This window comes from Brachypodium distachyon, chromosome 2 (assembly GCF_000005505.3).
Source record: "Brachypodium distachyon strain Bd21 chromosome 2, Brachypodium_distachyon_v3.0, whole genome shotgun sequence".
In the NCBI taxonomy this organism is placed as follows: Eukaryota; Viridiplantae; Streptophyta; class Magnoliopsida; order Poales; family Poaceae; genus Brachypodium; species Brachypodium distachyon.
The window spans coordinates 17,840,848-17,866,195 of record NC_016132.3 but is presented as its reverse complement, the minus strand read 5'-3'; the positions used below and the strand labels follow the sequence as shown (position 1 = coordinate 17,866,195).

The following is a 25,348-nucleotide window of genomic DNA, read 5'->3' as shown; positions in this document are numbered from 1 at the left end:
ATCAACTTTCATAGACATAGAGGAAGACGTTAACATCGCATCACCCATCATGGTAAGAACTCTAAAGCGATGATAACAGTTAGATTTCCGTTCCTTGACTCCCTGGAGATCCTGCGATAATATGGACCCTGCATGACGACGGTGACTTGGGATTGGGAGAGGCAGGGCAGTCCGGGCTCCATGTACCAGCAATCGGCGCAAGGGAAATATCCTGTTCTTCTTTGGTACAGGAGTACACTTCCAGAATTATCCTTTTTCAGGCTTAGAACTCCTAGACATGTCGGAACATGAGGATATTCCTTAGGCTTGTTTGGAGTACAAAAATGTGTATATTCCAACACACATAAATCAATTACCAGAAATATACGCACGAAATGCTGAACTAACATACTCCCTCCGACCGATATTACTTGTCTCAAATTTATCCAAATATGGATGTATCTATGTGTAAAAAACATCTAGATACATGTAATATTTCGACAAGTAATTCTGGCCGGAGAAAGTACCATTTCTTCTGGAGGTAATCTTTTCACGCTTGTATTCCAGGGTAAAACATTAAACTAGGTGCAGGTGCATAATAAATCGATTATTATAACAGATTATCAAGTACTCATCAGCTAAGCTCTCCACAAAGACAGATGACAGGAAATTTGGAATACACCTCAGTATACAAGAAAAGCCCATGTTCCTGCGAATCCCAACCGACCAGCAGAGCATCCATAATCTAAACCAAGACCCAATAAACAACATCCAATACTGGCTCTCCAGTCTCCACCCACCATATCCGCTGGAGAAACAACATCCCATACTCCCTCTCCAGTCTCCACCCACCATATCCTCTGGAGAAACAACATCCAACACTCCCTCTCCAGTCTCCACCATATCCTCTGGAGAAACAACAGTATAAAACAGTCCTAAGTCAGGTGCTGGATCTTGCGCCTCAGCCACAGAGCACGGACATCAATGCCGAGAGAGACGAATATCTCCCGGTTGCCTGGCTGCAAGAACACGTCAGGGGCAACCGATTTCTCCACCTGCGAGAGCTCGGCCATGCTGTTCAGGATTTGGATGCATCTCGATATGCTGTAGCTGTCCTCCTGGTGCTTGGCTAATTGCCAATCATTGTTCAGATTTCTGTTCTCTCCAGAGTCATCGATCGCACGATCATTGATCTGCCTCTTGGAAGACTGCCAGCGGGGCTGCCACTGTGACAGCCCCTGCGGGAACAAGTGTGTATCCCTGCTTGAAGCTTTGTTGCGAGATGGAGTGTGTTGAAGAGAGGATTCCTTTGAGATTGGTGATTGCATGCGTGGAGATCGCTCCACGACAAATTCATGGTCATCCTCACTATTATCCAGATCAGCGCCAGTGTATATAAAACGCTTTGTTTCTTCCGTCATTATACCTTCTGCAGTAGGCGAACAGTCATTACTAGCTAGCACGTGATAATTGCAAAAGGGGTACACATATTTCATTGGTGAAAAAAAATGTTATTAGAAGCATTAGTAAAGTATATATGGAAGCATTTCTTAGTTACCATTTTTCCCATAAGGATTCTTGCAATCCTCACATCTACAAAATAAGGAGCATCCAGTCCCATCCTGCTCATAAGAATCAATCTGAGAACAAATTTGTACTCACAATTTTTAAGCAAATAGCTTGAGCTAGATTAAACCTGGTAGCAATCGCAGTATTTCTTCAAGCAACTTGATTTCTTGCAATTGCAACCTCGCCTTGGCGGAGTTGAAGAAGAAGAATTGTGTGCGTCTTCCTATAGACAAAGACAAAGTATGGAAATTATTATTATGAACCATTGGAAAATTCAAAAAATATGAAATCATCTAATTGAGTCAAGAAAACAACCATGGCTTCAGCATTAGCCTCAGATCTTCTATTAATCTTCAGTGACATCCGTTTCTGCCGTGAAAGCAGCACCTTGCGAGTGGTCTGAACAGTTTCTGCGTAATCAGACTTGTTGAAACATGGCACGCATCCACATTTTTCAGAACAATAACCACCACCAGCAAAGCATGGGCAATATCTGTATATGCAGATAATGATGATTAATGGCATTGGATCAGCAAAGCATTCTCACCATTCATAGTTCAGAAGCAAATTAACTGCACAGACAGGCATGTAGAGACAGTGATCTAAACTAACAATCATCTATTCAATATAATATGTTTAGCTTCTAAAACACTTCCATAGTAGCTGCTGTAGATTTGCCTCATAGCTATAACTTATAAGCTGCTCCATGAGCTACATGGATCAAAGGAGTACTAGAGGTAACCAATGAAGAAGTATCGAAATAATCGAGATGCTAAAACAAGCGATGCACCTTCCAGTATCAAATTTTGATTCCTTATTTTAGAAACGTCCACAGTGAGCATTTAAATCTGGTAATACTTTCCTGAAATTTGCATTGCCTACTAAAAGAAGCAAGCTACAGGCCTACAGCATGTTCAGACGACTGCACTACAGAACCGACAGCAAAAGGATTTTCAAACTCTATAAGTGATTTTCTGGCAGCGATATAAATTTAGACATAATCAAATCAGCAAACCCTCGCGCTAATACCTCTCTCTATTACCAAAATGGATACAAATATCAGCTCCAAATCGCGTAGGAACTTGAAGCAACCTAGGCATCTGGACATATCAAAACCCTCGCGCTAACCACCCAACATTTCAAAATCCGCTACCCCTTTATAACAAAATATGAATATCTAGGAACTTGAAGCAACGAAGGCAAAACAGGCTGCACCCTAAAACATAACAACGGCCAAAATCACCACATAATCGATGAAAAGCAGGGTTTCCTTACAGCTTCAAGCATTTGGACTTCTTGCAGGCGCAATGTTTGCACCCGTTCCCATCCGCGGCCTCCTCCACCCTCTGCCTGCTCAAACACAAACACCCAACCCAGATCAGCCGACGGGGAGCCTCAGGGAAACAGTCGAATAGAGAAACAGTCACGCCCCGGTTTGGGCAGCGTAGGGTAGGAACCCTCACCTCTTGGGCGTCGTAGCGAGCGCGAGCTGGTTTGCGGCGGAGGGATCCGCCTCGAGCCCTCCTGCCACGGCCGGCGGCGGTGAAGGCGAAGGCAGGGGCTCCACGATGGCCAGCGGCACCGCTTCTATCAGGGGAGGCGGCGGAGGCGGAGGCGGCGGTGGAGGCTGCGCCGGCGCCGGCGCCGGAGCCGGCGACGGTGGCTTCATGGAGATCGGGGTGGCCTCCATGAGAGAGCACGAGGAGGAGGAGGGGGAGGGCACGGGTCCGGGTGTGGGGGGGATGGCTCTTTTGAGACTGGGCGTAGGCCCTGCCTGCAGGACGAGCCTTCTTGTAGGGGTTTGTTTGGTGGTTTTCGGTGGCTCTTTCGGGAAATTTTCTCCGGTTTTGAACAAAACCTGGTGCGATTTGGAGGATGAGGTTTGGTGGAGATCTGGTTTGGAGCGATTTGCAATTTAAATCCGGTGCGTTATGCGTTTTTACCTTCTTTTTTTATGAGGGTTTTGCAGAGCTTTACGTTTTTCGGCACGAAATAAGGAAGACGTTTGAAGATTGAAGAGCTGACTCTGGATATGCGTTTTTGCCCTTTTTTCATGAGGGTTTTGCGGGGCTTTACGTTTTTTCGGCGAGAAATAAGGAAGACGTTTGAAGATTGGAAGAGCTGACTCCGGTTACGTTATTTGTCATTTTTTTGCTTTGGGATACGTCATTGTAGCCGGTATCGTTATGCTTGGAGATGCAACTGGCTATATCAAAGATGTGGAAAAAGAACGCATTTGAAAATTGATGATAGAAGAAACTACTCCGAGATTCGGTAAAAAAAAAAGCCTACTCCGAGATACGCTACTTGTCGTCTTCTACTTTGTGACACATCACTATATCCAGTACCGTTGCGACTGTAGATACAATTAGATGAAATTGGCGTCAATGTGGTACTTACATTTTTCAGACATAAGTATTAATGTCGTTTCGACTCATCATCTCACTGTCTTGCGGTGCCACATGGTTTCTTTTAGAAAGAAAGTATTATTTTTACATTAAATAAAACATTTAAGATACCGTATTATTTTCTCAGACATACATGCTAATGTCGATTCGAGTCGTCATCTCACCATCTTACGAGCCCACATGGTTTATTTTAGAAAGAAAGTATTTATACATTAAATAAAATATTTAAGATATTGTGAGAAATATTATTTTCACAAACATACGTAATAATGTCGATTCGACTCGTCATCTCATCGTCATACGATGCCCACATGGTTTCCTTTAGAAAGAAAGTATTTATATATTAAATAAAAACATCTAAGATATCGTCAGAACTAATATTTGGTGGTTTCCGGTGGTTCCTTTTGCAAATTCTCTTGGATTTTGAACCAAACATGGTTCATTTGGGAGGATGGTTTGGTTGGAGATTTGGTTTGGTGCGATTTGCAATTTGAAGCTGGTTTGTTATGCCATTTTGCCCTTTTTCATGAGTGCTTTGAGGAGCCTTACGGTTTTCGGCGTGAAAAAAGAGACGTTGCTTGTATTCTTCCGCTTTGTGGTGTGTCACTATATCTGGTACTGTTGCGACTGGATGCAGTCAGATGGAATTGGCGCCATATAGTACTTATATATTTCCTAAAAATACTTACTAGTGTCGATTCGACTCCTCGTCACCATCTTAAGATGCCCACATGGTTTCTTTTAGAAAGAAAGTATTTATGCATTAAATAAAAAAATACCGTGAGAACTACTATTTTTACCAAAATACATTGCGGCGAATATAACTTCGTGTCACCTATTCATAAAACGACACACTACACTTGTCGTCTTTTGCTTTGAGATGGGGCACAAATTACTTATCATCATTTGTTTTGATTTGTGTTATTAATAACAGCACAAACATTGCGTTTTTAATATTGGGCAAGTGCAAATACACCAGGGTTTTTTATATATAATTTGTATTAATAAAAGATTTTAAAAAAATCTTGGATTATGTTCCACAAACACCCGAACACCCAACTGGGTCCGCCCTTGATTTGTTCCCACATTTGAAGTTAATTTTAGAGAGGACATATCTGGATCTGTAGATTAAATAAAAAGAATTCAGGATATGAACTGGAGGATATTGTGACGAACAAAATCTTGTGTTATCTCTGCATGAAATGGTTTGATAAAACAAATTGAGGCAAGATTCTTAAAAAAAATTCCGTTTGGTATTTCTGTTTGTGAGAGAACTCTCTGTTAAGTAGGAATTCCCCATCAATCCTAACAGCTCCGAAGTCAAATTCAACGTTTACTTTCATTTTGAGCAAAATAGAATACAAATATTTTTCAACAAACAGTACAGTTAATTAGTAAATGAATCAACTCTTGTTCATCAGAAAAAGTGTTTATAGTGGAGTTATAAGTTAGGCTTCGTCTAACTTTTGATTGCATTTTTAATTGGTAACCACATTTGCCACGTGGTAGGCTTCGTCTAACTTTACGTTTTCTTTTGGACAGTAAGTGTCATGTCGCGTGCTTTGATTGTACATGGAAAAGGCTTTATAAAGGGTATTACGGTGCGTTATTGCTGTCTTTACTCTTTACGCTCCAGCATGACACGTTTCTTACAACGCACGGCAATCTCAAAGTTATCACTAATTGTGAATTAATAAAGGTGTCAATTACTTATCAAATTTTAGTCCTGAATCTTACTACATCCAACTTGCGGCTGATCGGTCTCACCGACTCACCCTAACCAGAAGTCCTTGTGAGTAGCTCAATGATTGAGCAAATCCACAAAACTATACTTCCTCTGTTCCATAATTCTTGTCGAAATATTAACATGTTATTACATGTATCTAGACTTTTTTAAAATAGATACATCCATTTTTGGGCAAATTTGAGACAAAAATTATGGAACGGAGGGATTACTTTTGTATTTGAAGACCTACATGTTAGTTCCAGAGGAACTGTAAAATGAAATGGAAAGTTGGGAACTATCATGTCAGGAGGAAAGTCTTTAAGAGAGCAGATTCTACAACACATCAAGCACAACTACTATAGCAGAAGAACTACCTAAAATTTGCAAGATTAATGATCGCCACCCATGCCCATGTCACCAAGCATTTTGCTCATGTCCTTGCCGCCCATTTGTTTCATGAGTGCCTGCAAGCCGCCCAGGCCACCCATCTGCTTCAGCACTTGGGGAGGGAGGGCTTTTTGAATCTGCTGCATGTTCAGGTTCTGGGAAAGATCACTCATTTTCCCATTCTTAGGCATCTTTAGCCCCTTCATTTTGCTCCACATCTTGGCTAGCCGCTTGTACTCTTCCAGCATGTCCATCACATCTCTAATTTGCCTGCCAGATCCTCGAGCGATCCGCACAATTCGCGACTCGGTCATCAGCTTTGGGTTTGTACTGTCAAGCTCTACAAAATATTTGAGGGGCACGATAAGTTTCAGAACATCAATCGTGTTAGAAAAAAGAAAGTCTTGCACTAACTAGCTCACCTGCATTTGTCATGGAATCCATAATCGTCATGTACCGTTTGATCTTTGCCTGTCCTTCCTTCTCGTGTCCTTTTGGCATCAACTCCGAACTAAATCCAGGCAACATAGAGAAGACCTGCAAAATAAATATACAACGCATGCTTAAAATATTACCATGGAAGTATAACTAGTTGAGGTTTGCTTGTGTTGTTGGATGATTTTCAATCAAGGATTCAGTATATAATTGTACCACACGGAACTTAATGAGATGTTAATATTCACCAATAGATAAAAAAAATAGTTAACCTGGCCAATAGGACCCATTTTCAGAAGATTCTGGAATTGCTCATAAAGAAGTCTGAGAGTGAAGGTTCCCTCAGTAAGCTTTTGCAGGAGCTCAGGATGTTGATCAGCAGGCATAACATCCTGGATCTTGTCCATTAAGCCAGACAAGTCTCCCATGCCTACCAAATACATCATTAGGTAAAACTAGAAAGAAGATTCAAGTTATAGAAGTATCAGATGCAGTTGCTAACCTAACAGACGCTTGACGAATGGTTTCACATCAAAAACCTCAAATTCATCTATGTGTTCTCCAGTTCCAATAAATATCACAGGGCTTTTTGTAGCTGCAACCCTGAAAATAAGATGACAAAGATGTCAAACAATTTGTTACTTCACCTGTTTACTTTAGCCAAAGAATCTTGGCCTATTTGCAGAAAACAACATACCTTCAAATTAAAACAGGATTTAAGAATACAACACAACATTTCTAACTGCTCTTGGCATATTAAACATATGTGCAGTCATCTAGAAATAGACATAATGCCATACCGAGTTGCATTTTCCTGTTGAACTAAAACAACATGGGTGATATGTAACTTGCTAAAATGAAATGCAACTCTAGAACGACTGGTGTGAAATAGTGGGGGAACCACAGGGGAGAAAGCTAATAAAGGAAAATTACCAAATCAATGCACTCAACTGACCATCTTTGACTCATTGGAAAAACCATCTTTCGTAAACAAAATGATAAAGGAAATAGCACAAGTAGGATTATGCAAGAAAGTGGAGTAATACTAACGCGCTAAGTGCACCTCCTCCTTTTGCATGGCCATCCATTTTCGTAACAATCACAGCACCAACAGCAGCACTTTGCTTAAATGCTTGTGCCTGATCAAATGCAGCCTGACCAATACTACCATCCATCACAAATATCACCAGGTCTGGTTTCTGCAAAGAACAGCAAGGTGGGTCAAATTCTCAATAACAGAGGCATAACATGATAGGAAACCAGGACAGTGCAAATACCGTTGCTTCTGCAACTTGACGCATTTCCTCAAAGAGTGCAGCCTCTTGCTTATGGCGTCCACTTGTATCAATGATGATGAGATCAGAGTTTTCTTTTCTGAACCTTTCCAGGCCCTCAACAGCAATTTTCACAGGATCTGATTCCATGTAGCTGCCAAGAGAGAATTTTTCTCTAGCGTAAATTTTGGGGCAAACTTTTAACTAGTAGTTAAATCTGTAGGTGTAGAGTACCTTCCGTAAAAAGGTATCTTGGCCTTCGTTGCATTCTGCTTTAACTGATCAAAGGCACCAGCTCTGAATGTATCAGCACAAACCAGTGACGGTTTAAATCCCTTCCGCTGATGATAGTATGCATATTTGGTACAAGTAGTGGTTTTTCCAGAACCTACAGCAATGTACATCGTTACCGAGTGAACAGATTACTCAATGTTATATTGCAACTATATAAGAGAAGAAAAACAAAAATGAAAAGAGCACTGGTTGTTATCACTTCTCAGAAAGTCAGAAGTAGGCCTAGTTTGGAGAGAATTCAGAACTCCAAACACAGAAAAGCTAGAAAATAAGAAACTGGAAACACAAATAATTATCAATGCATTGCATCTAGGCCTAAAACTAGCTGCGGAAATGCCTGGGTCATAACAAATTCTCCAAACACAATTTATCAACCTTGACATCTATCTCAAGACAAACTGAAAACCCACTTGAGTACAATACTATCCTACAGTTGTCTACCATCACAATTACAGAAAAGGGACACGGAATATAGTAACATGGTATGCTACTATTGGTGCTAGGTGATTAATGTTTTTTTCCTAGACAGCCAAAAATAATCTCCAACACCTAAATAGTTCATCAGCATGATCCAGATTGCGCAACGTTGGACAGTTCTACTCCCAATAGTAGCCTAATCTCATCTGAACTCAACCAGGTTTGGGGCATTTATACCGCACTTTATTCTATGAGCACATCCCTGGTGCTGAAACATCACCTTTATTATAGGTGGTCTAGTAATTCTACAGACTAACATATTATAGCTTAACAATCATATGTAACTCAACAAATAACGATTGAACAAAAAACGTAGCAATCGAGCTAGGATAGTAAGACCGACCTTGCAATCCGACAAACATGACGACGCTTGGCTTGCCCTTCTTGGGGATGAAGGCCGGCTTCCCGGGATCCAGCATGTTGCAGAGCTCGTTGAAGACGGCCTGCAGCGACATCAATCCAAAAAATTAAAAAAAAAAGGCACCAGGCTCCTTCTCAGTTTCCCCAGGTACACGCACGCTGGCTGGATCGAATTAGCGGAGGGAAAAGGGGGAGAGGGCTTCGAGGGTCATCCATCATCGCATCACCTGCTGTATGATGCGGCGCTTGTTGGTGCCGGCGGCGAGGGCCTCGAGGTTGACGATCTTCCTGATGTTTGCCTGCATGTCGCGGACCATCTTGAACTGCACGTCCGACTGCAGCAGCGCGCGCGAGATCTCGTTGAGGCACTCCCCGAGCACCTTCTCGTCGATCACCGTCGCGTTGCTCATCTGCTGCAGCGCGCGGGAGATGCTCCCGCCCAGCTGCGCGAGCACCATCGCGGCGAGCCTGGGGTTGGACCTCGGGGAACGGGGTGGGGTTCCGGCGGTGCGATCTGGGAGAGGGGAAAATCGGCTGCGGGGGCGACGGAGGTGATGGGGGAGGATTTTGGGGGTGGGGAACCGTGGCCGTGCGCACGGAAGCCTCAGGCTGCTATGGAGCGAGCGACCGATCTGGCGGGCGGGGTCGGTTGCGGGAGGCGTCGGGCGCGGCTCGGTCTCGTGTCGTACTCCGTATGATCGTATCGTGTCGCACGGCAGCACGGGGGCTTCGTTTCGTGGCGTGTGATGGAAGGAAGCCGGGTGGGTGTTTACCTTACTGTTTAGGGCCTCTTCGGTTCGCAGAAATGTAGTAATTTTACAGAATTTGAACTCTTGGGAAAAAAATTTATGTGTAACATTCGATTTATAAGAATGAAAGTGTTAAATTTTTAAGGATTGTGTCCAAATTGACCTAATTCCTAATGATTAAAATCATTAGGTAAGACATCATTTTAAATTCCTAAGGATTTGGAATGTCATTCACACTCCAATCATTTACTTTTTCTATCCTGTGGTTTCAAATTCATATGAACGAATAAGCCCTTACGGAGTACGTCCTGCGCAAATACGAGTCGGACCTGTACGGGCCGCGTTGTTCATGTTGGGTCGGGCCTATTCTTAGACATGACTAGGATTCTTAAACTCAAGCGACATTTCGTGTTAAAAAAAAAAATCGAGCCACATTTATTATTGCTTGGTAAAAAAATTGGCCGGGGTGCTCCCTCCTGTACAGATCCAAATCCCAAATCGAAGCCACTTGATTTCCTTTAGTTAATTCAATAAATCTCATAGAATTGAAAGGAATAATTTACGAGAATTTTCACTATGTTCTTTGGATCGAAGGATTGGTTTGAAATCCTTTCATTCATGTTTTGAAGGATTCCAAATATTTGCTCAAATTCTATGTTTTATTTTTAAAGTCTCTTTATTGCAAACTTGTGGGAATGCATAGAACGTGACATCTCATTCCTGCATTCTTTTACTCCCTTCCTCCGATCCATATTAATTGTCTCAAATTTGTCCAAATATAGATGTATATATGTCTGAAAAACGTCTGGATACATGTAATATTTCGACAAGTAACATGGATCGGAAGGAGTATCATGAATTTTTTATATGTTTCCAAATATGGCCCGAGTAAATTCTTTGTATGCCCTCGGTATCCTATGTTGAAAACTCATCGCTATTCTTATAGAATCATGTTATAGAATCAATATGATGATCCAAATCCTACCATTGCTAAATCAATATTCTTATTTGCTAAATGATCCAAATAAACTTTACAAATATCATAAATTGCACCGTCAACTCGAATTCAATGACTAAACATGCATTGCAAATTACTCTTTTCGATTCATGCAGTCGAACAACAAAAACGCGAGCAAGACGGTTAGGCCTCTTGAGTAGTGTCTCTTTTGTTCTGTTGCTTTTTGACCTTTGTTGCTGTACGTATTTCTCGATGAAAAGCGTAAAAAAGAAACACGAGCACTCCTCAGACCGTCACATGCACTGCACAGGGACGACAACGCAAAACGGGCTCTGACTAACGCAAAACGGGCCTAATCGTACTGATCCCCGCGCGCCCGGCGTCCCGAGTCGACCACCGCGCGCACCGGCCCGGCCCGGCTTGACCGACACGGGCCCAGCCTGGCGGCCCATCCCCGCCGTGTGTGGCCCGCTCGTACTCGTCGAGGCACCTGCGCTCGCATCCGGGCTTCTTCTCGCGCGATGACGGGCCGACGCGACACTCGTGCAGGCAACGGTCGCGCTCCTTGTCGGGGTCGTCGTGGCTTTGTTTCTCTTCCTCTTCCTCCTGGCGCCGCTTCTTCTCGCGGCCATACTCGTCGCAGCGCTGCGCGCAGTAACGCAGCTCGGGCTCCCCGAACCGCCGCTGGCCCGCGCACTGCTGCTTGCACGCCACCACCTCCGGGTCCTCCTTTTCACCCGCGGCCTCGTCCCCGGCGCCTGCAGCGTGTGCCGCGGCGGCAGCCACCAGGACGAGGATCAGGAGCGCGGCGAGCCGCACGGCATCATCAACAGCTGGTCCTCTCATCGCGGTGTGGAGTCTCGAATTCTCGATCGAACGGATGATCTTTGCCCTGGTCGAATGTCGACCGACCCACACACGTACGTGCGTGCAAGCCAAGTTAATTTGTAGCTGAATGCAACATGCGTATATAGTACAGGGCGACGCGAGTGAGGATAAGAGGCAGCGAGTACGTGAGCGACTTTGCGTACTACGTGTCCATAGTGGGTGGGTGCATGCGCATCGGCAGGGCACGACACGTGCTGCAACGTAACCGATCGGCACGTACGGCGGCACCGCTTGGATGGATCGATCTCCATCTCCAAGGCGTGCGTACTGCTGCTTACAGGCCGGTTTGTTTGGGCTTCTGGCACGTCCACGTGCTTCTTTGTTTCGTTCGTAAACGGAAAAAATGCTTTTAATATTATTAGAAACACTGAAAGATGAAGCAGAAGTCTAAATAAACAGGACCCGTGGACGGACATCACGACAGACGAGAGGCACGAAGGAATATCTACGTGCATGCTATGTACTGGTCTGTTACAAAATGATTAACACGTAACGTCGAGGCTGTGCCACCCCAAGTATCTGTCCCCATCTTCCTAGCCTGTTTCCTTCCTCCTCTCTCTTAATTAATTTCTTATACTTTAAATTAGATGGGGTTTAATACTTTGACCACTGACAACTTTTGCTCTTCTCTTTCTCCTCACTTTTAAGTACATTTTGATTCATGAAATGTTTGTAGGTACATATTTAGTACATTATGGTATATGAACTGTACCGTATCAGTTTTTAAATATCTCGTGTACATGAACTTATGATACAAGTACATCGTATGGTACATCACATGTATCTTAACAGTTTTTAAGTACCTCATGCACATGATAGAAACATTAAGGTATATGACAAATACATGAAGGTACATCACAGAACATCAAGGTACATGATAGTTCCTCAGCTCGTACAATTAATAAGTAGCTCATCAACGATAAATTACATCATGGTACATGATAAGTACCTCATCAATTCTCAAAGGAGATAGAAAAAAGAAGAAGAGATAATCGAAGTACCTCGTCGTATGAAGACTTTGTACATCAATTCATAACAGTACATTGTGTACTAGAACAAAATCACAGTACCAATAATCAACGAAACACGGTACCAATCATCTAACATGGAAAAAAAGAATCGACGCGGGTATATCATGTACCAAAACAAAATCACAGTACAAACAATCATCAAAACACAGTACCTCATGGATCTAACATAGAAAAAAGAATTGAAACGGGGTACATCATGTACCAGGACAAAATCACAACACAAACATTCATAAATACCAGTACCTCGTCATGTACCATGGGTACATGATGGTACTCGAAAATCACAGTGGCACATCATCGTGTAGACAAGAAAAAAGTAGCTCAATCCTCAATCACAATAATCAACGGGGTGAGTGAGGGCGTCCCAGATGCAAGAGATTTGGCCCAACCCCGAAACAGTTTGAAAACCTGACGCATCGGGAGCTCGGCGCGGCGCCCATGCGTTGGAGGCTGGGTGGCCAGATCCGGCACCCGTGGTGGAGACCGGGATTGCTGCGGATGCAGGTGTGGGGGCCGGCGCGGGCAGGGGCTTCGGCGGAGCCCGGGACAGGGGGCCAGCGCGAGCCAGGGCGGCAGCGAAGCCCGGGACGGGGGCCGGCACGGGCCGAGGTGTCGGCGGAGCCCGGGACAGCGACCGGCACGGGTTGGGGCGGCGGGGGAGGTCGACTCGAAGGCCGGTGTGGGCCGGGGCGACGGCCAGGACGGGGGCACTGGATCCGCCCAGCGGGAGGAGGAGAGGACGGCCTCGCGGAGAGGCAGAGTCACGCGAGAGAGAGAGGGGCTGAGAGAGAGAGACACGTGAGAGACTCCCTGCTAATTAGAGGATTAAGTGGAGGTGAAGGACATGTGTGTGGCTACGAAGGTGGGGTTAGATAGTTTGGTGGATCGACCAAGCCTGTGCATCATCGTGATTATGTCTCAGTCTGAGGTCGTGAAGACGGGAAATCAATGGCATGGCATTGAAACGGGACATCGACGTACATGGTCTCTTAATCTCTGTAATTCATTGGCGTCTCTGTTGTGTACTGCCATGACAGTGCGCGAAACGACAGGTGTATTGGCGTACGTACACGGGCTAGCCAATGAAGCTTATCATCATCAGCTCGATCGCGTGCGTACTATACGCATCAACCTCGTGCGGCGTGACCTGTGTGGATCCACCACAGTCCACACGCATATATGCTCCGGAAAACTGTACCTCTCACAGTCACAAATGGATGTACGTACACCTCGTCCAAACTACAGTTCTCACACTACTCACAGTACCACCGCACGCACGCTCGTGAGTCGTGTCGGCGCTTCTTCTTTTTTCTTTTTAGAAAACGACGCTTATCTACCTTTTTTTTAGAAAATTAGCCCTGACTTTATTAACTGGTAAAATTAGGAGGAATAGATGAGTGGTCGGGAGGAGTAGTCAGCCAAACATAGCGGCATGCCACCAAAGAAGTGACCATCCTAACTAGACGATCGATGAGCTTCACGCTTCTCAAAAGAAAAACACGGGCTTGAAAATATTGTTTGAGCTTTCAAAATGTCTCAAATCACCAAACCATGGGCACCACCAATAGAGCCATCCTTTATCTCATTCACCACACTTTGACAGTCTGACCCGATCTTCATGTGAGTGATTTGCAAGTCAGCGGCTACAGCCAGTGCTTCCCAGAACCCATCAGCTCAAGAGTCGAGGGATCCGTCTGATCTTCAATCACAACAGCTGTCGCTCCTAAGAACATGCCATCACCATCTCCGCACACCACACCTGCAGCTCCTCTTCTTGCTGTCTTAGCCACTGCACCATCAGAGTTAAGCTTCATTTTTTTTTCAAGAATGCAACCCACGGGCACATCATCGTTTAAAGAAGGAGAGTCAGAAGGCTAGTACAACGCCAGATCGGCAAACAACGCCACAAGTGGCAAGAAAAAATAAAAACAACTACTCGCTATCTATCCAACCAACCGTCACGGGACCACAGCAGCCACCCTCCTCCTAATGAGACCCGCATGCTTCCAGCGACCAAGCTCCTACCGAATGCACTGAAGGATCCTCGCCACCGAAGGGACCGCGCCAATGAAAACCACATCATTGCGGTGCGGAGGTCCTTCCGGGCCCGACGAGGTAGCGGAAGGGAGGACCACCAGTCGCAAACCCGCGAATCTGCCACCGGAACCCAGTCAACATGACCCCAGTCGGCAAGCAGGCTCTTCCACACTTGTCTCGCCATGACGCACCCCAAGAGCAAATGGGAGATGGTCTCCATCTCCTGGTCACAAAGGGGGCAGCGAGGGGGGTGCTGCAGGCCACGACTCGCAAGCCGGTCCGCCATCCAGCATCGGTTCCTTGCCGCAAGCCAAGCAAAAAATCTACACCTTTCCGGGGCACGTGACTCCCACACCACCTCCGCCAGTGGGTCTCCAGTACGGCTGGCAAAGAGATTCGCGTAAGCCGATTTGGCCGAGTCACATCCGTCCCTCGACCAATTCCAAGTCAGAGAGTCTGGCGCACCATCCACGAGCTGGATCCCACGAGACAAGTCCCAAAGAGTAAAAAACTCCTGGAGAGCAGCCCCCCACAAGTTGGGCCCCACGTCGGTCAACCAAGCGCCGTCAAGAGCCTCCTGCACTGTGCGTGACTTCACGTGTTTGGGGCGAACACACGCCACAAGCGCCGGGAAGGCATCCTTGAGGCGGATACCATGCAGCCAACGGTTAGTCCAGAAGAGCGTGTGCCTCCCATCACCCACCCGAGAAGAGGTGGCCACCTCGAAAATGGCGTCAACCTCCTTCAGAGTCTCCAACGTAAATCCCCTCCAGGGCTTAGTGTTGTCAGTGCGCTCAATCCATCGCCAACGAACCCTCAAAGCCAAATTGAGGAGCTGAAGATTGAGGATGCCAAGGCCACCAAAAGGTTTAGGGGAGCAAACCACATTCCACGCCACCAAGCAGTGTCCACCTTTGGCCTCCTTTTGCCCACGCCAAAGGAAGCCACGGCAAGTCCTCTCGATCCCCTTAATGGTCTTGTCGGGGAGGTCCAGGGAGTTAAGCTTCATCATCCCAGCGGAAGAGGAATCCATCTCGAGACTTGCAGCCGGCTAACAGGCAGCACAGGTCCCCGCTCCTTCAACGATTCAAGCTCAGAAACAAAACGATTAATAAAGAGATGAGTAGAGAGACGACTCTGGAACTCTCCTTCATGGATCGCCTTGCTCCAAGCCCACCAAATCGCCTATAAGGTGACAAGGACATTGATAAATTCATCATGTTTTAGGGTCTGGCTCAGCGAGAACAACCAAAGCTTCGGACTCGGCGTCTCATCACCAAAGACAGGAACATCATGATCATCTTCTCACAAGGCCCACACGCTTCTCGCCATATCACAATCACAATCTAGGAGCAAATGTCTCCATGAATCCACAGCTTGGTTATTACACTGCCGCTTATCTAGCTTGGCGACGCCAACCCTCTTCTAGGCTTCCTATAGTCTTAGTTTAGCCTGGCCTCGGTGGTCTGGTCGCATATGCTGCGGGCCGGGTCTGAACATTACATCAACAACTGCATGATTAACACAGGTACGTACGACACTACAGAAATACTTCCTCCGTCCCGAAATAAATTACATAGATTTTTATGACCGAGGGAGCATTTTCGATGGGATAATGTATATTCACACGTACACACGCACTAGCTAGGATACATCGTGCATCATAGCCATGGCTAACTTGCTAGGCGCCGATCGAGCACATGGTTCTCAAGTCCCCACAAATAAACAACGTACGTAGCACCTGCGGATTTTGCGCGAGGCTTGGTCGCCTGGGTTTTTTTTTAGGGGAAGCTGGCCAAGTGGGCAACCAACGACGTACTGTACGTAGGGGCCTGGACTCGATCTGATGCATGGATGCGCGCGGGCGTAGGGGCCCGGAACTGGAAGTCTTGAAGCAGTGCCGGGCGCGGCAGGGAGGAGGCCTTTTCACGTGGAGGTGCAGTAAACCGGAGACTGAGCTGCTAGCGCCACCACGGCAGGCTTGGGCCGGCCTGTCGGAACTGCGGCGAGAAACTCCACGGCGCGTCCACGTGCCTTTGCCCCGGCCCCGTGAAAGCCTCAGATCACATGCCCCGGTCGTCCGTCCCGTTGTCGTCCCAGCGGCACGGAGAGACGACAGAGGAAGGAAGAGATCGCTCCCGCCCACTTGCAAAGGTAGCAACGTCCGTCCGGCGTCCGGTGCGTCCACACGCGACACGCCGGGACGACCGGCTCGCTGTCTCAGGTGCGCTTGTCCGTCCTTTGCATATTTCACGTACGACGGGCCAAGGAAGACGCTGGGCGGCACAGGCTTACGTGCGAGGCGGTCACATACCAACAAGGACCTTCAGAATCCCTTCATGTTGGCAGCGAATTGAATAACTCACCTCTCCACGCTTAATTACCAGAAGAAAACGTACCGCATGAACTTATGCTGTGGAATCGTCGCATCATCACTGATCTTCCCGACAGAAATACGGCCACCAACCAAAATACGAGTGCAAAGATGTTTGTTAATCAAGAAGATCACGCACTGCTAGGCAAGGCAAGGATCATTTACATGCCCGCACCGGCGAATTTAACGGGTTTTTCGTGAGGTTGAGACAGTGAATATCCATCTCATGCTCGAAAGGCTTCAAACAGAGCAGCATCTTGCATGAGTATTCCCTTGTTCCTTCCACCACTCGTTATGAGTTATATGACCTGCCCAACCAAGTAAACATGCTTACAATTAATGTAAGGAGAGTACGAGATCAACCTAAGCAGAGCTATCAGGGTCAGCATGAGCATACGAAAGTAAGTCATATGGTTCAACAACTTGTAGGGAGAGAAGACCTACAGCCCCAATGGATCATAGATTCATAGCTAATCAAGACCCCGAACATCTGCTCCTACAGCCATGTGAACTAGGTTTCCCCACATCGTTATTTTTACCTAGTAAAGTGGTAGCCGTCGATGCAAATCATATGCTCTCACCAGCCAGTACACTGCTCAAGATACTATGGGCCAGGGCAAATCCAGAAATTTCAACAATCAATCAAGCTAAGCAAGACAAAGCCAAAGGAAAAAACAAGCTCTTCAAATTTTCCATACAAGTAGCAGCCCAATCCCGAGGTCCTTATCGCTCCCTTCTATTTGTGTCCTTCTCCCTCTCTCTTTCTCCAGCTCTGCTTCTACACTTGTATTTTTCACATATTGTTTCCATCAACATTGAAGATGGACACTGAATCAATGAGGTGTGCATGCTGCGACCTCAAAGAGGAGTGCACCCAGGAATACATAAAGAGCGTGAAGGACAACTTTGGAGGGAAATGGCTCTGTGGTTTATGCTCTGAGGCCGTAGGGGATGAACTCACTAGAGACAGAAGAGGCCAGGAAGGTGTCGAAGAGGCTATCAAAGCGCACATGGCATTCTGCAGGATGACACTGTCAAGCCCAGCGGTTCGAGTCGCCGATGGCATGAAGGAGATGCTGAGAAGGAGGTCAAGAGATAAGGGAAGTTCTTCAACATCGTGAAAGGCACGCTCACTCTAACTAGGTGAGAAGCTTTCATAGTAAGAAACATTGGCAATGATGCTTTGATTCATCTCTGGGCATTACTGATGTAAGTCTGTCAATCTACTGAATAGTTAATTTGTAGAAGTTTAATTTGATATTCCAAGGCAACATGTTAAGTGTAAATATGATTCAATCTCCTAATATGAAGTTTCGATGTAATTGCATGAATGTATGCAAGCTTCATTCACGGGAGATATATCTGACTGCTTTTCTCTTTTCCTTTTGTTTTTCATGAGGACAATAACTTGTTTGTCTTCAAGTCTAGAATATGGCTTGGTTCTCGTTCTCAACTGACGCAGTTGATATATAGTGAAAAACTAACTCTCATACTGTAGAATGAGTGAACAGTTACTTTGCCAATTCGACCCTACAATTTCTGTTAAATATTTTCCTTTCTTACCTAGACAATTTTGAATAAGACTTCACCTGTGGTCCAATCCTTCGGGTGAAAACCTAGATTTGGCTTGCCGGATCGGACGACGGCGACGTTGTTGACGTCGCTCCCTTGTTGGAGGCGTTGTTCTTGGAGGATAACCCTTGGTTGGAGTATGTTCCTGTGGCATATGCCTCGGCTCTAGCGAGCAGGTCTTGGGCAAACTGGCATCGTGCAAGTGCGCCATCTCGGACGGCACGGGTAGTGGTTAGCGGAGGATCCCGTGCTGCAGCATTCTGGTCGCATGGGTGCACTCGACAGGTTTCGACGGACAAAACTGGACCTTTGTTATGACCAACAAGTGATATGGACATGCTAACCATGGATACGACCTTTGGTACCCTCAATTCTATAATATTTGATAAGATTTATAATCAGGTGAATTCAAGTAGTAATTGTTTTCATTGTCATAATTATGAAGAGGCGGAGCTACTACTATCTTGTCTTGTTTTATTACGTAGGCATCTTGTCGAGCTTTTCAAGTCCAAGGTCAAGATGAGATACGATGGAGGCGAACGGGAGGGCCAACAAGAATCAAGCATTCATACAGCTGAGAGGGAAGGATTTCAAGTGTACTTTCCAACAAATCAAACGGCACATGATTCGGAGCTTGCTACAGAAAGATATCACGAATTAAAGTTGAATCCGATTCGGGTCCGAGCTGTCAGGAGACCCGAATTTGTTTTAATCACCCAGGCCGCATCCGGAGTCCAAATCAAGCAAACAAGTACTTGTTGGAAAGGTAATTACAAGACCTTTCCAAAGGATCCGGCCCCACAAGAAGATTTGACGCGTGCTGACCGTGGCGGACAAAACAAGCTGACGGATCTGTTTTTCGGTTTCCTAAAGAGTTGTAGTTTGTTAGGGAAGTTAAAGATAGAGTTGGATTTCGGCCTCCTTACTCAAGGTTGACGAAAATCTCTCTCCCTCCTCCTTTATATACCCCACAAGCCCCCCTAAGGAGCCTTGGGTTTCGATTAGATAAAGTTTAGCCATCTTTGCTACTTTCGTGTAATCGCGTGTCGGTTAGACCACCTGTTTTACCCTCGTCAAGACTCCAACTTATCGTCTCATTGAGACACTGGTTTGATATAGTACACTCGCAATTTTTGATTGCATCTGCTATTTATCTTGTTCTTGCTTGTTCTTCGATTGCTTGCAGGAACAAAGACCTTTGTGGTCAGGTTGATCATGCCCCCGCGTGATCAATAACCCTCTGGAGTTGGTGTATCAATTGCTAAGGCGCTGCCTTCTAGGCCGTAGTCGGATCGTCAACGTCACCTCCTACCCAAATCGAGAGTTATCAATCTCATCGAAAGATCAGGCCACCCCCACCCATATCAACAGGGGAGCGATGAGATATGGTGGCGCAATGTTCGGGACGAGCGCGGCGATCGGCGGCCTGAGGCTTTTGTAGTTGACGAGACGCCTCACGGGCTTGTCTTCGAGTTCTGCAAGGCCGGCGGGTCGCGGTGCCTTCTTCGCTATCCTGTACTTTTGTGTTTTGGCATTTAGGCCTAGGGTTGTTTGGTGACGTTGGTTGTAATGGTAGTCTAGCGGCCGTTGGTCGTGTTCTTGTTTTGAGTGATCGGTTGAGTTGGCCTGTTCTTGGGCTTGTAAATACATTCTTTCTATCAATGCATCGAGATACAAGCTTTGCGTTTTCTCGAAAAAAAAAAGACTTCACCAAGCCGGATGTCACTGCTGTGCTACTCTTTATATAGCCCTGGAGCATTCCAGAGGAAACTGTCTATTGCCAACATGTACAGGCAGTTTAAAACATGATAAAAAGGGAAACTGCCCTACACTTGCAGGTTTGGAATGTTCAGTTGATAGGGACTACGAAAGCTTGTAAAACATGGAACTAACACTAGTGTAACAACTCACAGTATAAACTCATCTGATAGTAACATTTTTTGATAACAAGGCAACAACACGATATTAGTATGTACTCCCTCCGTTCCATAATTCTTGTCTCAAATTTGCCAAAAAAATGGATGTATATATTCCTAAAAGGTGTCTACAGTAAAGATAACATGATGTGGGCAAATGGAAGAATGATTTGGTCATAAGGTAGTCCCTCTGTCTCACTAATATTTGTTCATTTATTGGCCTCGCTTCAGAATTTTTGTTTCCCGAGAAAGTGTACTGATGGTGAATTTTTGTCTAGTTATTACAACAATTTTCGGAAGTCGAATTGGCAAAGTAACTGTTCACTCATTCTACAGTATGAGAGTTAGTTCTTCACTATATAAGTTAAAAACATAAGGTAGGAGTAGTTATTACAACAATTTTCTCTACCCCTATTTTAAGGTTGTCAAAGTTCTAGAGTCGATGTGTACTGATGGTGAATTTTTCGGAATCGTGGAAAGACAATGGGACGAAATTAAAGAGGGGAGTGCTCGAGTGATGGTTAAAGGTGTACCACAGATAATGCAAAATTGCCGCTTAAGCCAAATTGAAAGGAATGAAAACACAGAACTTGCAACAGGCATGGTATGTAGACAGGCACGGTATGTAGACACTACTCATAAGTTAAAAACTTAATACTGCTAAAACAGCGAAAATAGACACACTGAAAACAGGCCTCGAGCATTTAGTCTAGTCCTGACCTGCTTGTGCTGACATTGTTCACTGTAACTAGAACAATCCTTCTCCTGCATCCAAAGGTTATTGTTATTATGATTTGTCTGGTAATACAGAAATAGATTTCTGTGCCAATAACTGGAAGACCGTGAACTAGTACACAATTCTTGACAACAAGAAATAAAGGAAACATTCTTGTAAATCGGAACCTAAAGATAGCTATCACTTACGTAGTTCATCTAGTGATATGCTAGAAGCACTCTCCCCAGATTTAACCAGTCGAATCTTGCCTGCCCATAAAAACATTTCCTCAGAAGAATCGCTTTTGCACAATGAGGATGCATACAACAATAAGTACAGAAGAAAAGCACAATTGAAGAAAGCAAATCAGCTGGTTATATAGAGTAAAAAGGAACGTTAGCAAAGAAAACATAAGAATCACAGAGTTACTTATGAAGACAATTCTGAAACAATTTATTCCTGTTATGACATATTACTACAATAAAACTGGGATATTGAATTATCATTATATTTTAGTCAAAAATTGAATGTTGATTAGCATACCATCACGTCGAATACAGATCTCTGGTATATTTTTTACTTGATCATTAATGCTGTCATTGTAGACCCTGGTTTCGATATCACCCTCAATATATACCGCAGAGCTGAAAAAAAGCAAGAATGAAGATAGCAATATTCAAATGAAGATAAATCGATCCATTGTGGAGATAAAATCCAAGACATATTTGAATCACATACTTTTTCACCAACTTCTGAACAGCATAAGCACCTAGCTGCTCATTATGAACAGCTATTCGATGCCACTGAGCTGGCTTTGGCACATCCGCTGACTCAACAACCCTCTGGTCAAACATGCCTCCAGTTCCAATGGTAAATACAGTTATTGTACGCCCATTACGTAAAATTTTCTGCACAGGTACTTGTCCAACTTTACCACAGAGTATAGCCTAGCAAGAACAAAACATATCAGTAAGTGTCAAATTATGATCCAGGAAACCAAAAAACCAAGCAGCAAATCATTGTATCACATAACATTTGAATACCCTATGCACGCCACGGAATCCCCAACCCTTCTTGGGGTCCACAGTTTGTGGTTCTAACTCTCTCCTTGAATTATAATCACCATCATCACCCATGTCACTCTTGTCATCTATATCGGAAAATGAAACTGTAGAGCTCCAAGCTCGCGATTTTCTGCATAAATCTACAAAAGGGAAAATTATCAAGCTTTGTCCATATTTCTCAGTACAATTGTGCATGTCATGCTGCCATTAATCATACTCCGTAAATAAGAAGGGAAAATAACGGACCAACTGATTTCCTTTGCTGCTCTAAGAATCTCCTCAAGCCCTTCATCAATCCAGTACCACCAGAACCCATGGGTGAATCTACATGCATGGAGAGAAGAACTTTAAGTGATGTAAAACAAATATAGTAACTGGAAAATACCCCTATTCTCTTGACCCTAGAGCTTTCATGCGCTCAATGTAATGTTTTCCACAAGAAACAACATGAGCAACAATAGGCATTAGGAATTTAGAATAACTGATTAGCGGCAAATCTAGGACAAATAGAAGGGGGGACTCACAGGCCAAAGCTAACACGAGACAATTGTACCAAACACATATAATTGTCACATGAATATCCAAATCCATACACAAACATAAGAAGAAGAAAACTGTGAAATACAATAAACCACGGCTTACTCAAGCTGGGACCAAGGCACTAAGCAACAATGGCAACATTCCTACTCATGAAAAAATATCAACAGCAGATAGGACTAGTTGCCGTTGAAGCCAACAAGCACATCAAATTTTTTCCTACAGAAAACACATAAGGCATGCGCATCATTTCATCCAAAGGAAAAACAATCAAAACAGTACTACTCTTGAAGTTGATCAAGTGAGCATATTTAGCCTATCGGATTACTTTATTCGAGGGTTAGAACTAACAGCAGGACGAAATGACATGTCACAACTCGCAACATTCGAGCTTGTTTAGTATTCCCTGGAAAGCTAAATTTCTGTAAGCCTAAAGGTCACACTTAGACAATCAGGGAGGTTTCTGATATAAGCCTAACACATATGCCCAGGAAATGTCTGCCCTGAGGTTTTCTACGTTTTAGACAAACGATCCTACTCCTATCATATTAATCTAACACATTGGCAGGCATGACCGTTTGAGCTCAGTTTCCATACTGATTTACAATCCACAACCAGCAGCATTGGCATCCTGTTCACTAGTACGGAGTACTTTCAGTCTCCAATAACCACCCGAAAGGAGCAGCATTGGTTACAGGATCATACTACCCAATACCCACGGGCAAGGTAGGGTGGGCGCCCTACCTTGATTTACAGTTACGATTTGGGGAAGATTAAGGAGATGAAGCAGGGAGCTAAAGGGTGATATCCGTTCGTGGGGTGATGGGAGGAGGAACGGTCGGGAGGGACAGAATCGAAGGGGAGATAGATACCTGCCGTGGAGAAAGACGAGGTAGGGGGCTGCGGCGCCCGGCAGCGGGATGGGGAGAGAGGGGTGGCGGCGCTTGCGGAGGAGACGAGCGACGGAGCGGGGGGGAGCTTCGGTGAGGTAATTTACAATCACTTGCAGGGGGCCGGTCCCACGCGTCAAAGACTGTAAAGTCAAGGGCAGTAATTCACTGAATTCTCGTTGGAGGGAATGTTGCCAACCAAAAAGAAAGAAAAAACGATAAATGAGCTCCGGCCCACAAAGAATTCATGTGAAGCAACCGATAAAAAAAAAGAATTCATGTGAAGCAAAGAAGAACAGAAGGCATGTTTCATTCCAAAGAAGAATTTGTTTATTCTTTTCAAAAATCATTTGTCGATTTTGTCTATTTTCTCAATTTTTTTAAACCACGGCTCCTCAAACATTTATTCTTCGACTACTTTACAACGTCGTTTTCAACGCAGGTCCAGTCAGCTTAGCATTCGCGAGTTGGACTTATTGTGGATTGTAGTGACGCAGTCAAAAAGTTTTCTACCATTTACACTTACGCGAGATGCAACTATTTATTTTCCTGCAAACTTTACTTAGTCAGGTCAATTGTTAATACATGTAGTCGACAAGGTTTGTTATGACCGGCTCATTATATATTCTCGGTAAAACGCAATTGACTCCTTCGAATTTAGCTTCGGCATCTTTGTAATTACATTCCACATAAGCACTTTTGGTCCGAGAGTCTCTATAAAATAAATAAATACAAACTCGCAATAGAGGCCGCAACTATTGCACATGAATTGTGTTGTTGTTCTAGAAAACAACAGGAGTAAGGGTGCCAATGCTCGATGGCACAAGTGCGAGAATATTATATAGGGTGTGTACGCCGGTCTTATAACAAAGGTCGTCGTACACTTGGACAAGTTGACACGTCGATATTTTTTGAATAGGTTCGGTCGACTCATGCAGGTACGACTTAGTCCTATGTTACGAGAGGCTTCGAGGGGGTCGTTAGCCGGGTGTTTGGGCCGAACTCTTCTTCCCAAATCACCTATGGCGAGAGATCTCTAGGGGCCGCCTCGGACTTGGGCCGAACTTGTCTTCCCAAGTGGCGAGGTTGGGATACCCTCGAGACTCTAACCCGATCTCTCTACTTCGAGTCGAGGTCGTACTAGACGGCCCGGAACCTCGAAACTAGGCTTCCCAAGTCGCGTCCCCGAGGTCGAGTCGAGACAGGGCTCGACCCAAGCACTCAAGAGCTGGCTCCTAAGGTTGCTCTAGCCCTCTCCCCTTTGATCTTATTCCAATGGAGAGTGAATGATACATGCCCCCATGGGGGTATTTATAGCTTAGGGGTCCATGACAAAACACCATGGCTACCCTTGAGGGAGAGAGAAAGTGAGGGCAAAATGGTAAACTCATCCCTACACCTTTCTTGGCCCCTACTCAAGCTAGTCTTCTCCTTTGACCATGTCATGAGGGGTTTGACTTGTTGACTCCTTTGACCGGCGCCTAGTTGGCATGGCTATGCCTTGTTGGCAATTTGACCGGTCTTTGGGATTTGTTGACTTGGTCGTCGCCACGTAGGATTAGTGCCCGGCCCATGTAAGGATTTTATTATATTACAACAGTAGTCCCCTTGAGCCGGAGGCATTGGGAATGCCTTCGGGTCAACTTCAACGTTGATGGCGTGCCGAGATTCTTTTTCCGATACCTAGAGCGTAGCTCTCCTTGGGGCG

General features: G+C 45.0%; 4 protein-coding genes across 4 annotated transcripts; all 4 read right to left on the bottom strand.

Moving 5' to 3' along the window:
• Positions 1 to 540: 540 nt before the first annotated feature.
• LOC100845078 (protein tesmin/TSO1-like CXC 3) lies at positions 541 to 3,314 on the bottom strand. Its single transcript, XM_003568100.3, has 6 exons — positions 3,012 to 3,314; positions 2,824 to 2,898; positions 1,864 to 2,041; positions 1,676 to 1,771; positions 1,538 to 1,601; positions 541 to 1,408 (listed from the first exon to the last, which is right to left on the bottom strand). Exons 1-6 carry the CDS (start codon positions 3,236 to 3,238, stop codon positions 915 to 917), a joined length of 1,134 nt encoding a protein of 377 aa, XP_003568148.1. The 5' UTR covers positions 3,239 to 3,314; the 3' UTR covers positions 541 to 914.
• Positions 3,315 to 5,807: 2,493 nt separating this feature from the next.
• Positions 5,808 to 9,557, bottom strand: LOC100844770 (signal recognition particle 54 kDa protein 2). Its single transcript, XM_003568099.4, has 9 exons — positions 9,137 to 9,557; positions 8,893 to 8,992; positions 8,013 to 8,166; positions 7,782 to 7,932; positions 7,555 to 7,703; positions 7,007 to 7,107; positions 6,777 to 6,934; positions 6,492 to 6,606; positions 5,808 to 6,409 (listed from the first exon to the last, which is right to left on the bottom strand). Exons 1-9 carry the CDS (start codon positions 9,365 to 9,367, stop codon positions 6,072 to 6,074), a joined length of 1,497 nt encoding a protein of 498 aa, XP_003568147.1. The 5' UTR covers positions 9,368 to 9,557; the 3' UTR covers positions 5,808 to 6,071.
• Positions 9,558 to 10,645: 1,088 nt separating this feature from the next.
• Positions 10,646 to 11,570, bottom strand: LOC104582620 (sucrose-binding protein). The gene has a single exon (XM_010232892.2). It carries the CDS (start codon positions 11,460 to 11,462, stop codon positions 10,953 to 10,955), a length of 510 nt encoding a protein of 169 aa, XP_010231194.1. The 5' UTR covers positions 11,463 to 11,570; the 3' UTR covers positions 10,646 to 10,952.
• A 5,410-nt stretch (positions 11,571 to 16,980) lies between these two features.
• Positions 16,981 to 23,774, bottom strand: LOC100844461 (single-stranded DNA-binding protein, mitochondrial). The gene is made up of 8 exons (XM_003568098.4): positions 23,623 to 23,774; positions 22,460 to 22,537; positions 22,193 to 22,353; positions 21,888 to 22,096; positions 21,693 to 21,793; positions 21,359 to 21,418; positions 21,155 to 21,199; positions 16,981 to 17,254 (listed from the first exon to the last, which is right to left on the bottom strand). Exons 2-7 carry the CDS (start codon positions 22,527 to 22,529, stop codon positions 21,183 to 21,185), a joined length of 618 nt encoding a protein of 205 aa, XP_003568146.1. The 5' UTR covers positions 22,530 to 22,537; positions 23,623 to 23,774; the 3' UTR covers positions 16,981 to 17,254; positions 21,155 to 21,182.
• Between the last annotated feature and the right edge of the window lie 1,574 nt (positions 23,775 to 25,348).